Genomic DNA, 14,924 nt, shown 5'->3' with positions numbered 1-14,924 from the left:
ATGAATAACATTCTAGAATCGTATCTCCACGAGTCTCGCAAACTCGATGGATCAAATTTCAACAACTGGAAATTCAAGATGCATACTTTACTTGAAAGTGCAAATGCGTGGTCGATCATTACAGGTAGTGAGCTAAGATCAAGATCAGCCACACAAGAACAAGATTGGGATAAAAGGGAGACAAAAGCAAAGGTCATATTGAAGATGTATGTCAAGGACAATGTTATCCCACATATTAGAGACTGTAAATCGGCCGCTGACATTTGGACAACCATTAAAAACCTATACCAGACGCAGAATTCAGATCATGTCTTGTCACTCAAAGGCAAGTTGTTTGTATTAAAGATGGAGGAGAATGAATCCGCTGCTGGATTCATTGCGAGAGTCAAAGACCTGAAGGACAGATTGGGATATATCAGAGAGAAAGTTTATGATTCAGATTTCGTCATGATCACGTTGAATGGAATGATTGATGATTACCAGACATTTATCATAGGGTTGTCAACAAGGGAGAAAGCCCCTTCATTTGAAGAGCTGACAGGGATTCTAATACAAGAAGAAGAGTGACGACAAAATTTGAAATCTCATAGAAATGACCTTGCTCTGATGGCAAAAAGGAGACAGTTTAAAGGGAAGCAGCATCAGCAACCGCAGCAGCAGCAGCAGAGAGGAGCCAACACATTTCAGAAGAGACTGTTTAAAGGTATGTCTGCTAATAATTTTCCCATCAAGAAATGTTTTTACTGTGGAAAACCTGGGCATGAGATTAGGGATTGTTATAAGAGGCAGGTAGACGAAGGAAGAAACAAACAGAGAAAACATAATGGTTACTTCGTTAATGAAGAGGAGGATCATAGCCATGAACTTCGACCATCTACAGTCGATTGTGTTCTTTCAGCTTCAAAGGGAGATGAGGACGACATATGGTATGTCGAATCTGGCGCATCCTCACATATGACTGGTAAGAAGGATTGGTTTGAATTTCTTGAAGAAACTTCATGTGGGTCGAAAATATATTTAGGAGATGATAATGGACATCAAATCAAAGGACATGGTGATATTCCTATAAAACTACCTAGTGCTGACATTAGACACCTTAAAAATGTATTGTATGTTCTAGGAATTAAGAAAAATTTGGTCTCTGTCTCAATGATTACTAATAAGGACATGCAAGTTCAATTCTTTAAAACTAACTGTGTCATTAAGGATAGCCAGATGGAAACATTTGCGACAGGAGTGTGCATGGGGAATTTGTACAGACTAGATGTGAAGAGTATTCCACAGCAAGAAATGGTTGCAGCTTGATCAACAGTCGAAAATCTCTGGCATCAGAGATTCGGCCATCTTAATTTGCAAGACCTCATTCTACTTTAGAGAAAAGGTATGGTCGATGGAATCCCTGTTTTCCATAATGTTAAGCTAGATTGTGATGGATGTGCATTAGGGAAAATGCATAGAGAAGAGTTCCCTTTGAATGTTAATAGAAAGGAAAGAGACATTTCAGAACTGGTGCATACAGACATCTGTGGACCCATGCAAACCAGGTCATTAGGAGGAGCATATTACTTTCTCTTATTTACAAATGATTCCACTATATTTTCATGGGTATACTTTCTGAGTAAAAAGAGTCAAGCTTTTCAGTATTTTAAAGAGTTTAAATCCATGGTAGAAAACCAGACATGAAAAAGGATAAAAATTCTTCGCTTAGATCAAGGGGGAGAATACAGGTTGGGAGAGTTCATGGATTTCTACAAGCATCATGGAATTGTGCAACAGTTTACAGTGCCTCACACTCCACGGCAGAATGGAGTGGCAGAACGAAAGAATAGAACTTTTGTGGAGTGCGCAAGGAGCATGCTTCAAGGTAAGGGTCTATCAAATGGTCTTTGGGCAGAAGCTATTAACACTACTGTGTATTTAAAGAATAGGAGTCCTACTAGATGTATAGGCTTCAAAACCCCTTTTGAAGCATTGTTTGGACTCAAACCAGCAGTGAGTCACTTAAGAATATTTGGGTCAAAAGCTTATGCTCATATACCTAAGGCAGATAGGAAGAAGTTAGATCCTAAAGCCCCGAAATGTATATTTGTTGGATATGGCACTGAGTTCAAGTCATATAAGTTATTTAATCCTGTGACTCACAAGGTTTTTGCAAGCAGAGATGTCATATTTCATGAACAGGTTGAAGAAGGAAAGGAGGATTCTAACAATGATTGCCACATTCCATTTCTACTGGAAGAAAACAGTGAGGAAGATGAAAAGCAGGAGGAAAAACAAGAAGAAGAAGTAACAGACAATGTAATCAATGAAGATGCAAGCTCGAAAAAGATTGAAATTGAGGTAAGTCCCATACCAAGGAGATCAGGTAGGAAGACTCAATTATCTTCTAAATTGAAAGGCTATGCATTAATGTCAAATATTTTAAACATTGTAGAACCTGCAAATTATGAGGAAGCAAGTAAATCTGATGCATGGAGGGTTGCAATGTATGAGGAAATTGAATCAATAAACAGAAACCATACTTGGGATTTGGTTGAATTGCCTGAAGGTAAAACCCCCATAGGATGTAAATGGTTGTATAAACCAAAAATAAATGCATATGGGAGTATAGAGAAACTTCAAGCTAGACTGGTAGCAAAAGGTTACTCACAGCAAGAGGGAATAGATTTCGATGACACCTTTGCTCCTGCAGCCAAATTAAACACCATTAGAATGCTAATTTCCTTAGCAACAAAACACAAATGGCAGCTACACCAGCTAGATGTTAAGTCTCCATTTCTGAATAGTGACTTGAAAGAAGAAATTTCTTTAGTACAGCCTGAAGGTTTTGTGAAAAAGGAACAAGAACATCTTGTGTGTAAATTGAAAAAGGCACTTTATGGTTTAAAACAGGCAGCCAGGTCGTGGTATGAGAAAATTGATTCATTTTTTGTTCAGCATGGCTTTCATAGAAGCTTGAATGATCCAAATCTATATACTAAGTTTAATAAATAGAGGCAAATTATTTTGATTTCTTTGTATGTAGATGATATGATCATAATAGGGAATGCTAACAATCTGATCAAAGAAATCAAACAGCAAATGTCACAAGTGTTTGGGATGAAAGATCTTGGAAACCTTCATTATTGTTTGGGATTGGAGGTATCGAGAGACTCTGGACAAACTTTTCTTACTCAAGGGAAGTATGCCAAAAGCTTGTTGGAAAGGTTCAGAATGGAGCAGTGCAGATCAGCAGCAACACCATTACAGCAGAATTTAAAGTTGAGCAGTGGCGATGGTACTAAATAGGCGGATGCTACCATGTACAGACAACTAGTTGGCAGTTTGATATATCTGACTACAACTAGACCAGATTTGGCATATTCTGTTAGTGTGTTGAGCCAGTTCATGTCAAAACCACTCGAGAGTCACTCGATCATAGCAAAAAGTGTGTTGAGGTATCTTAGTGGCACTAGTAATTATGGCATTTTGTACACTCACACTTCTGATGTTATTCTAGTACGTTTTTCAGATTCCGATTGGGTAGGTAACTTGGACGATCGAAGATCTATCACAGGTTACACATTCAAAATTAGATCCGGGGTCATAGCATGGAGCAGCAAAAAGTAGCACACTGTAGCTCTATCTTCATGTGAAGCTGAGTATCAAGAACTGTGTGCAGCCACATGTGAAGCTATTTGGTTGAGAAGACTTCTCAACAATGCAGGAAAGAGCAGAAAGAATCAACTATTATCAAAACCAACAACCAGAGTACCATCAAACTTGCATACAATCGAGTCTTTCATAAAAATACCAAGCATATTGATACTCAAGTTTCATTTTGTTCGATAGAAAATACAGTCAAAAGAAATATGTGTGGAATATTGTAAAACTTGTGATAACATGGCTGATATTTTTACTAAGCCTCTTGGGCGTGTAAATTTTGAATTGTTTAGAGAGATGCTATGAGTTTAGCATAATCCTTTTTCCATTAAGGGGGGAGTTGAAAATAATTAATATTATTTTGTATTAATGGAGAAATGATTACATAAGTTGTAACGTATCTCCTTAGTTTAGGATTTTTTCCTAGAGTTTAGGAGTTTGTTTGCAACTATTTGATTTCTAGTGATGTACTTAATGATGTAATCTTTCATTCATTAATAGTAGAGTGTACGAAGAGTTCTCTTTGTATGAGTGCAGTCTCTAGGTGCAGTACTCACGTGTGAGCTGTAACTCCTCCTTTTAATTCAAATCTGATTTTTATCTTCTTGAAGGTTCTCTTCTTGTGCCCGACAGGTTACAAGCTATGTTTCATGAAAAACCTGTAAGCTCGTGAAATGCTTTAGACTAGTCAACGTTCGACTTGCTTCAACCATATCTTTCACTGGGTTGAAATTTTCCTCTTGGAAACAATGGTATTTCTTAAACATCCTCCATTTAGAAATTTTCATTTGCAACCACCTTGGCATTGGAATTTGATCCTCAAAATCCTCCTTTTACAATTTACAATTTTAAATTCAATCTGGTAGAGACTAAAGAATTGCATTTTTTCTTCAAAATTGATGAATTAAGATCAAAACAAAATGAGAATTTCAAGGATCTATGGCGATAACTTAGAGTGGATTTGGGTATTTTAGATTATATGTGTAGGTGAAGATTTCGTAAGATTAGAGTTCACTTAAGTGAACTGGTCATAACCACATACTCTTGGGTTAAGTAAGCTTCCCAAATACTTCTAACGGAGTTTCATTAAAGTTATTAATCAACCGTTGACTTCGACTCTACTATAGTGCTCAATAATGAGTTTCACATATATTCATTGTTAGAGAGCAGGCTAAGTGATTCAAGTTCAGTAAGCATCTGCCAACATTGCAATGAATGTTCACGAAAAATGGGTGGTCATATGACATATAACAATTTAATATCCTAACAGTACTTTATTTGAATTCAAAGAAAGACGTTGGATGTTCAGTAGTTGTTAGGGTAAGAAGGGGATTTTTCTTTGCCACGTTACTGTGTTTGAATGACCAACAATAAATTACAAAATAATAGTGCCAATTAAGTACTTCTTCCCTGTCTACAACCACTATACATCATAAAATATTAAAAACCCCAATTAATAAAATCATAATCTAAGGCTAGATAGTTATTTTATTCTTAAAATTTCATTAGTGTGAAGATTATTAAGAGTTTGGGAATAAATATTTGTTTGTTTTGCAAACTACATGTGATTTTTTTAAATCTTCCATAAATACATAACTTTCGTCTATTTCTTTTCACAACTTCAACCAGATATTAAAATACGCAACGATCAAACATTATTGTTCTATAGCAGCTTGGAAAATTTTAAACAATTTGAGAGGATTTCATAAACTTCACAAAGAATATGGTATCCCAGGTTAAAGAAAAAGTTAGTCTCTTATGATTCGTTCACGGATTGACGTAATATTAGTTTTTGTGTGATTTGATGAAATATGTATCTGGGTGGACAATAATTATGCTACTAATATGTTATATAATCATCAAAATATTCAGTAGAAGTGAACTAATTTCTATGACTACAAATTTAGATTTGCAAATTGCAGATTGAGATGTTATATCTCAATCTGTTGAAGGTTACAATGTAACAATAATATATCCCAATCTCTTTGGATTCCAAAAGTCCATCCTTCGTAGAAATGGCAAGAAGTGGTGAGCAGCAATTTCCATGTATCCTGGTAGTATAATGAAATTATCTCTGAATCTATGGACATGCATCAAACATTGATATATATGTATGTACAAATTTGAGTTAAGAAGGAATTGATGTAAATGTGCATTCATAAACATGGTTAAAGTCATCTATGATAATAGGAAATTCACAAATTTTCAAAGGGACGTGATAGGAATAATCAAGCCTTGTTTAGTTTGTAACAAAGAAAGAGAAATGAAACCCTCTTCTCAAGAACCTAGATGGGAATAAGTCTCCACTTTAAGCCATCAAGAAACCGTTCACCAAGAATCAGTGGTTTGATTACTTTTTGAACACTCCCATTAAGTGTTCATTTTCTCTTAACTATTAGTGTGATGGCCTCAAAATCTTCAATCATCTAACATTTCATCCAGTGGTGTAGAGTGGTACACAATGGCAATTAGGGGAGTTGTTCTCTAAGAGAAACACCTTACAACATTATTATTATTGTTGTTGTTGTTATGAAGAGCATAAGCAATATTCAATTGTCAAGTCATATATTTTATAAGATTAATAAAAGAATAATATTTGTGTTAGTATTTATTTTTATATTTAAATAAGATAAATAAAGTATTAAATTTATTAGATGTTTAATATGTTATGAACAACTTTACAAGTTAATATGGAAATGATCATACTTATCATTTATAATATTATATTGTTTTTTAATTTAATTTAATTTAATTTATATATAATAAAATCAATGTTATTTTTTGATAACATGGATTATATTTTTACAAATGTATATTGTTTAGAACATACAAGCTTTGCTTTTTTTTTTTTTCATTTTGTAGTATTAAGGATTATAATGCATCTATTGAATGTAACTTTTTATGTTAATAAAATATTGCATTACAATATTGTAATATATATATATATATATATATATATATATATATATATATATATATATATATTATTATTAAAATTTAATTAAATTTTTATAAATTTTATGATGAAATTGGATTTCTATGAGTTTTACCATTATTCTTTTAACATTAAATTTGAACTCAACAAATACTTTTAAAATATTTAATATAATTTTTTTTTAATTATTTTAAATATATTAAGATTAAGTTTAAAATGTATTAAAATATATTAATCTCACTTTAAAATAATCTGAACCTATAAAAACCACTTTGAACCACTTTGAATATGCAGGGAAGTTGTATAGAGATTTATACCTATAGACTTCGAGTCATAGGCATCCTCCTCTATTCAAATGAAATAAAAGTGTCCCAACAATTTAGATTCAATGCTTTAATGAACCGAAGATTATTGTTCTTTTTCAACTTTTGTTTTCAAGGGGAAAAACAACCAGCTTCACATTAATAAAAATGAATTTGTTATATCTTGAAAAATTTCTCTGCACCTAACCTATAAATACAGATCCTACAAAAGCATCAAAAAAGAGAATTATACCAAATTATTCAGAGACCTATACAACAGATCATTTAGATGTCACAAACCTTGCTCGGCCAATCAAAAGACACAAAATTAGGTTTGGTTATAATAAGGAAGAGTGCAGAAAGAGTGGGATGAATATCTGATAGAGATGCAAAAAACAGGGACACCAGAATAGAGTCGATTAGGAGAAAAAATAATCCATCAAGAAAAAATGAAGTAACGGGAGCTTGCGATTGATCAATTAACCAAACAATTGAAATTAATATACCATGTATGTGTTTATGTCCCACACTTGGAGAGACGGTCTGCTAATGTGCTATGCTCTTGGAAAATATGGCGGAAGGTTAATGAGTGAAAATTAGTCCCCATAGAGAATATTTGTTCCATCCAATCACCCAAACATAGAACATCAAGAGAGAAGCTACAAAATGCCAATTCAATTGTCACTTTCGAATCCCTAAAAATGACGATCTCATCCACCTCTCTTTTAATTTATTAATTGATTTTGTGCAACAACAAATACTTTAACGACCACCTTTTCCTTTGTCCCATGATCGAGATGCATGATTAGTAGTTTGTGGAATTTGTAACTTTTGGCAAAAGGTATTTTTCTTTCGGCCCACTCTTTTATCTGAATGTATTAGTTTATTACATAACCTAATAAATATATTAAAAAAAATTCGGGTAGTTTTTGGGTTAATTTTAATCAAAATTCCCTAGATATTTTTTATAAATTTGAATTTACGTTTTAATGAAATTCCTCTTGATTAATCATAATGAGCAATTTCTCGGTCCATGTTTGAAGAACTCAATGTGGTTAATCATCAACAAACTTGAGTGTAATTGAATTTAAGTGGCTTAATTAATAGAATTCAAGATAACCAAAAATTTTCAAGTTGTTGAATCCATTTATACATTTAAAAATGTAGCTTAAACAACCAAAAAAACAAAATCTTGTTTTAGATTGTATCATCATTTTTTGGTGAAAAAAACCATTTCATCTAACATAGTTTATTAATTATTTTTATATATTTTTTAGTTATAACATATTTTATTATAATTAAATTAGATATATTTTAGTTTTGAGTTTACTAAATATTAAGGTATATAATATTTTATTAAGTTTTGTGTTTAAAAAATGGTTTAGATATTAAAAGATTCATTCCTACTCAAAATTTGTGAAATTCATAATTGAAATATATTTATTTTCATCTTATAAAGGATGTAGTTGATTTGTAAATTAAAGTAGGCATCGAGAGAGCATATAAATTTTGGAACCCCTATATGTCTCATTTTTCTGTCTATATATATGTCTATTGATTGGTGTTATCATAAGAGAGATAAGTGGTAACATAGGTACGAAGCCATGGTGGAAAACCCAAGAGGGGACTACACTTTCATTGCAAGCTTAATGTTTCCAGATGATGGCATAGATGTGTAATGTAGAGATGGGAACTAAAGTAGCTAAATAACTTTCAGAGGGTTATGGAACTAAGGAGATGGATAGCTTATCCATTTTAATTTTATATGATAAATCATGGGATATTGAGTAATTCCTTGAGATATTGTAGGAGACACAATGAATTATTATGGTTGGTTATTTTAGTGAATATATGGATAACCGTCTTTTTACAATGGATCCATGCCAAAGGGTTTAATGAAATTGTTGAATGGTAAGTGTTTGATGAAATTCTTTCCCATCAAGTTAGTTATTAAATGCATTCCTATCAAGTATTTGATCAAATTTATACTATCTATGTAATTATTGGGATACGCTTAATTTGAGAAGGCTTTGTTAGGTGTTTGATGATTTTCCTTTAGACTACATTGACAGAAAATATGAGTGTCATTGTGTGGAGACTATTCAAATATTAGTGAGGTTATATGAAGGAAATACTATCACATTATAGGTTCAATTACTAGCATGTATTTCATCCATGAAGTAAAAAGTGTACAGAAAAGTGAAGATCGTCCTAGTAGAAGCTTCTATATGTTGGTAAGTAAATGGATAATCATTAGTTCCTTTTAAATTACAACAATCGTATGGATTTAATGTTATTCCCAGTTTTCTAGCTTTTTGGAGGAGGTAAGGAGAGACCCTCTAAGCCTAAAGGTTTCTCATTTAAGGTTGCATCTAGGAACACTTGCACATTTTATCTTATTGACGCATGTTTCATACATACCTATGAGACGATGTAAACTATTTTTGCATGATATATATAATTCGAATGAACGCACTTAGGAGGTTTATTGTGTTAAAAATTAAATTCTACTCTAATAGCAATCCTATTATTTGTAAACATTTATGAAAATAAAGATAAATTTATACCAATATTTTCCCTACCATAATGAAAGTGAAATAACATATAATGAAAGTCTATTACAATTAACTGACTGTTACAAGAATAAAATTGACAACTATTTCTAGGGGTCTTGGCTAGACGATGATCAGGTTCTATGCTAAGGAATTCCTTGTTAGTTTCACAACGAATTAGTAATTTTGGGTAAAATGTAATTAGGCAGTTTTATAGCGAATTGTCAGTTATGTAACGGAGGTCGATGATATAAAAATAGTGAATGCCCATGAAATGTAAGTGAGGAGAATCATTGTTGATTTAATATATTCCAATCGCTTGCCCCGTGGATGTTTCCTTGACACATTGTCGAGTTTTTACCACGTAAATCCTATGTCTATTTGTGTGTTTGGTTTCCAGTTAGTTATGGTGTTTTCTTGGTCAATATATAACTGAATGTGTGTAATTTTTTCCTATTTTTCTTCTATTTCACAAACAAGTGGTATCAGAGCTTGAGTTAAGTTGAGGAGATGCTGCATAGGAAGGCTGGTTGGGTCATTTGTTTCAGTGGATGACTGCTACGTGTTATCACTCTGTCCAGAACTGTAGAGAGGAGGGTGGTCTCAGCGTGGAACGGTGTACAAGGAGAAGTGCTCTCTGTGTTGGAGCAAGAAGGCCTGTTCAGAACCTGCGTGAAGATCTGAAGTCTGCGTGAAGTGGCCTGTTCAAAATCTGCGTTGGAGCAAGCCTGTTCAGAACCTGCGTGAAGTGTCCTGTTCATAATCTGCATTGGAGCAAGCCTATTCAGAACCTGCGTGAAGACCAGGGCCAATTCTTTTTTTTTTAAATCAGAAGCTGCGTGAGAGGAGGCCTGCATGAAGACCAGCTGCATGAGAGCCTGCGTGAGGCCAGTTATCTGCCTACGTGAGGAGGTCTTCGTGAAGACCAGGGCCAGTTTCTTTTTTTTTTAAATCAGAAGCTACGTGAGAGCCTGCATGAGGCCAGTTATCTGCCTGTGTGAGGAGGCCTACGTGAAGACCAGAACGCCACTTCCCTCTGCGTGTTGGAGCAGAGATAGCCAGAATTGTGGTGTTGTTACGTACCAGAGATTGAGGAATTTTGTGCTGGTCAAAGCTGCGTGAAAGACCGGGTATCATTTTTTTTCTTTCAGCCATTGTTAAATAAATTCTGGGTTGTTAAAGGGTTTTCTTTGAATAAAAAAAAAAAAGGTTTTTCCCTGAAAAATATTCAACAAATTTTTTGTAGGGTTTTAAGTCAAATTGTGGAAATTTTTCAAGAAAATTGAAGTAGGGAGAGTTAAAACTTGGAAATCCTTTGTTGGCATTGGAAATTTTTTTGTTGGAAGGAGACAATTGAAATATTTTTTTTAAAACCCTAGACTGAAGATTGAAAATCTTAGAAAATGGCCAAGATGTCGAATGCAAAATTCGAGGTGGAGAAATTCACCAGAAAGAGCAATTTTGCTCTTTGGAAACTGAAGGTTAGGGATCTGCTTGTGCATCAAGGGTTGCACAAGGCATTGGATGGGGCAACTAAGAAACCTGCAACCATGACTACTTCAGACTTGGAGGACTTGGATGCCTGAGCTCTCAGTACCATCCGGTTATGCCTAGCGGATGAAGTTCTCTTCAATATTGTTGAAGAGACTAGAGCTTCAGGATTGTGGGAAAAACTTGAAAACCTCTATATGACAAAGTCATTAACCAACATAATTTATTTGAAAAGATAGTTATACAGTCTTCGAATGAAAGAAGGTTCAAATGTTGCAGAACATTTGAATGTTTTTAATACATTAATATGTCAATTAACATATATGGAAGTTGAAATACAGGAAGAAGATAAAGCCATAACCTTGTTGTGTTCTCTGCCTAAATCATGGGATCACTTCGTAACTTCAATCAGCTTAAGCACTGCTGATTCTTTGAAGTTTGAATCAGTCATGGGAGCTCTCCTGTCTGAAGAATTACGAAGGAAATCCAACACTAAAACAGTTGCATCAGAAGCCATAGTCGCTAGACGACGCTCAAAGGAAAGAGGAGAAAAACCAAGGGGGTCTTCCAGATCGAAATCGAACGGAAAGAAGTGTAAGGCAAAATTTTGGAACTGCAATAAAATTGGACACTCGAAGAAGGACTGTTGGAAACGAAAGGAATCAAAAAACCTGAAGAAGGAATCGAATCAGGTCGATTTAGGTATGATAGATGAAGTTTTATCTGCTGAAGAATTATGTATGATAGATGAAACTTCACCTGAATGTAATGTCTCTCAGGGTTTAGATAGTTGGTTGTTAGACTCTGGTGCTTCGCATCATATGTGCCCACATAGAAATTGGTTTACTTTGTATAAAAATGTAAACAGTAGTTCTGTGTTTATGGGTAACAATGTGTCATGTCAGACTGTTGGGATGAGGGATATCAGTATTAAGATGTATGATAACACAGTTAGAACATTAACTAGTGTTAGACATGTACCTGATTTGAAGAAAAATTTGATTTCTTTGGGAGTATTGGATTCAGATGGTTATAAGTTTATAGGTCAGGATGGCATCTTGAAAGTCTTTAAAGGAGCCCTTGTGGTTATGAAGGCAGAAAAGGTCTGAAATCTTTACAGGTTAAAAGGAAGTACTCAAGTCAGTGAAGCAGCGGTTGCATCAAAAAAGGAAGAAGCAGGTACTCGTCTATGGCATCAGCGATTGGGTCATATGAGCGAGAGAGGTCTTTAGATACTGATGAAATGTAAATCTCTTCCCGATTTGAAATCCTTGAAGTTAGATTTCTATAAACATTGTGTGTATGGAAAATAGTGTAAACAGAGATTTAAAGTTGGAAATCATAATAGTAAAGATGTTTTAGACTATATTCATTCTGATCTGTGGGGACCATCCCCTGTTGTGTCATATGGAGGTGCATTGTAATTTTTAACGTTTATTGATGATTACTCCCGTAAAGTTTGGGTCTATATGCTAAAAAGGAAAGCTGATGTATTAAATTTATTTAAACAATTTAAAGTAATGGTAGAGATAAGAACAGGCAAATCTATTAAATGTCTAAGAACTGACAATGGTGGTGAGTTCACTTCAGTTGAATTTGAACAATACTGTAAGGATGAGGGAATTGTTAGACACAAAACTATTGTTTATACTCCTCAGCAAAAATGGTGTTGTTGAGCGTATGAATTAGACTCTTATGGAAAGATCCAAAAGCATGATCAGCAATGCTAACTTGCAAAAGGAGTTGTGGGCAGAAGCAAAATCTATTGCTTGTTATTTAGTTAACAGATCACCTTCAGTAGCAATTGATTGTAAATTTCCAAAAGAAGTTTGGACAGGTCAGTCTTGTGACTATTCACATTTGAGGATATTTGGCTATGATGCTTATTCTTTCATTTCGAAAAATCAACGTTCAAAATTAGATCCAAAGTTGAAATGTTATGTCTTTGTTGGGTATGACTATGCAGTGAAAGGATACAGGTTGTGGGATCCTACATTGTGGAAGATAGTCATTAATAGAGATGTAACATTTGATGAATCCTCTCTGTTAAAATCAAATGTTGAAAGAATTGAACAAGAACGGCTATCGCCGAATCAACGAGTTCAGTTGGAGGCTAGACCTTTCGATGACAGTCGAAAGGAAGGAGAGACCTCTGGAGAAAAAGGTGTTGAAGACACAAAGGAAGCCATTGAAGCTTCTGAACCAGTGCAAGTTTCTGAACTAGTTCAGCAACCAGTCGCTCTAAGAAGGTCTACAAGGGAAAGGAAAACTCCCAAAAGGTATGAAGATTCTGCTTCATCTTTTCCTTTGATTACTGAAGATGGGGAAACTTCTTGTTATCAGGAAGCAGTAGATGATACAGATAGCGAGAAATGGAAAATGGCTATGGAAGAAGAAATGGACTCCTTAGCAAAGAACAATACCTGGGATCTTGTAGAGCTTCCTGAAGGGAGAAGTATTGTTGGATGAAAATGGGTCTTCAAGATGAAACAGAAAGTTGATGGAAGTATCGAAAGGTATAAGGCGAGACTGGTAGCAAAAGGGTATTCTCAGGTTGAAGGTATAGACTTTCATGAGATTTTTTCTGCAGTTGTAAAACTTGTTTCTATTCGTATTGTGTTGGCACTTACTGCGTTGCTTAATCTTGAGTTAGAACAGTTAGATCTTAAAACAACTTTTCTACATGGTGATTTGAACGAAGAGATATATATGGAACAACCACAAGGAGAAGGTTTTGTACGAGGTCACAGCAGAAGATTAGTTTGCAAGCTCAGGAAATCATTGTATGGTCTGAGGAAGTCTCCCAGACAATGGTACAAGAAGTTTGATTCCTTCATGGTGAGCTAGAACTTTATAAGAAGTGAGTATGATCATTGTGTGTACTTCAAAAGTTTCAATGGCATATTCATTATCTTAGCTTTGTATGTTGACGATATGCTTATTGTAAGCAAAAGCATGGAAGAGATCAACAGGTTAAAGGCTCAACTCTCTAGGACATTTGATATGAATGATCTTGGAGCAGCAAAACATATCTTGGGCATGGAGATACACAGAGACAAGAAAAATGGTAAGCTTTGGTTATCAGAGCAGAAGTATGTGGAGACAGTACTTGAAAAGTTCTCTATGAATAATGTGAAACATGTTAATGTTCCACTAGCTTCCCATTTTAAGCTTTCTTCGGTTTTGAGTCCTAGAGCTGATGAAGAAAAGTAGTATATGTCTCATGTACCATATGCAAATGTTGTAGGCAACTTAATGTATGCGATGGTATCTACAAGACCTGACATTTCACATGCAGTTGGGGTTGTCAGCAGGTTCATGGCAAATCCAGGTAAAGAACATTGGCAAGCAGTGAAATGGGTGCTTCGATATCTAAGAGGCACAAGTGACCATTGCATCGTCTTTAATGGTAGTGAAGGATCAGTCTGCAGATATGTAGATGCTGACTATGCAGGTGATTTGGACAAAAGAAGATCTACTAAAGGTTATGTCTTTACTCTTGCAGGTGGAGAAATTAGTTGGATGTCAAAGCTTCAAGAAACAGTTGCGTTGTCCACTACCGAAGCTGAATATTTAGCTGCTTCTAATGCCAGTAAAGAAGCAATCTGGTTAAAGGGTCTGCTCGATGAGATTGGAAGGATACAGGAGAAAGTGAATGTACTTTGTGATAGTCAAAGTGTTATTCACTTGGCTACAAATCCTGCTTATCACAGTAGAACCAAGCACATTGATGTAAGTTATCATTTTCGGAGACATGTGATCGATGGCAGAAAAGTAGCTCTTCAAAAGGTCCATACGCGAGAGAATTGTGCAGACATGTTCACAAAGCCAGTTACAGTAGAGAAGCTGCAGTGGTGTTTAGCTCCTCTTGTCTTGCAGAAAAGATGATGAATGGGCATGGGCAAGGGATTAGGAAAATTATTGTCAAGGTGGAGTTTGTTAGTTTGACAACAAATTAGTAATTTTAGGTAAAATGTAATTAGTCAGTTTTATACCAAATTG

At 34.7% G+C, this 14,924-nt stretch overlaps 1 protein-coding gene across 1 annotated transcript; it reads left to right on the top strand.

Moving 5' to 3' along the window:
- LOC149158357 (uncharacterized) lies at positions 1-567 on the top strand. Its single transcript, XM_089433961.1, has one exon. It carries the CDS (start codon positions 1-3, stop codon positions 565-567), a length of 567 nt encoding a protein of 188 aa, XP_089290087.1.
- Positions 568-14,924: the final 14,357 nt, after the last annotated feature.

This window comes from Pinus tabuliformis, chromosome 5_2 (assembly GCF_031772625.1).
Source record: "Pinus tabuliformis cultivar Carrire ecotype Pingquan chromosome 5_2, CPIR1, whole genome shotgun sequence".
Taxonomy (NCBI): domain Eukaryota; kingdom Viridiplantae; phylum Streptophyta; class Pinopsida; order Pinales; family Pinaceae; genus Pinus; species Pinus tabuliformis.
This window is presented reverse-complemented; position numbering and strand designations above follow the sequence as displayed.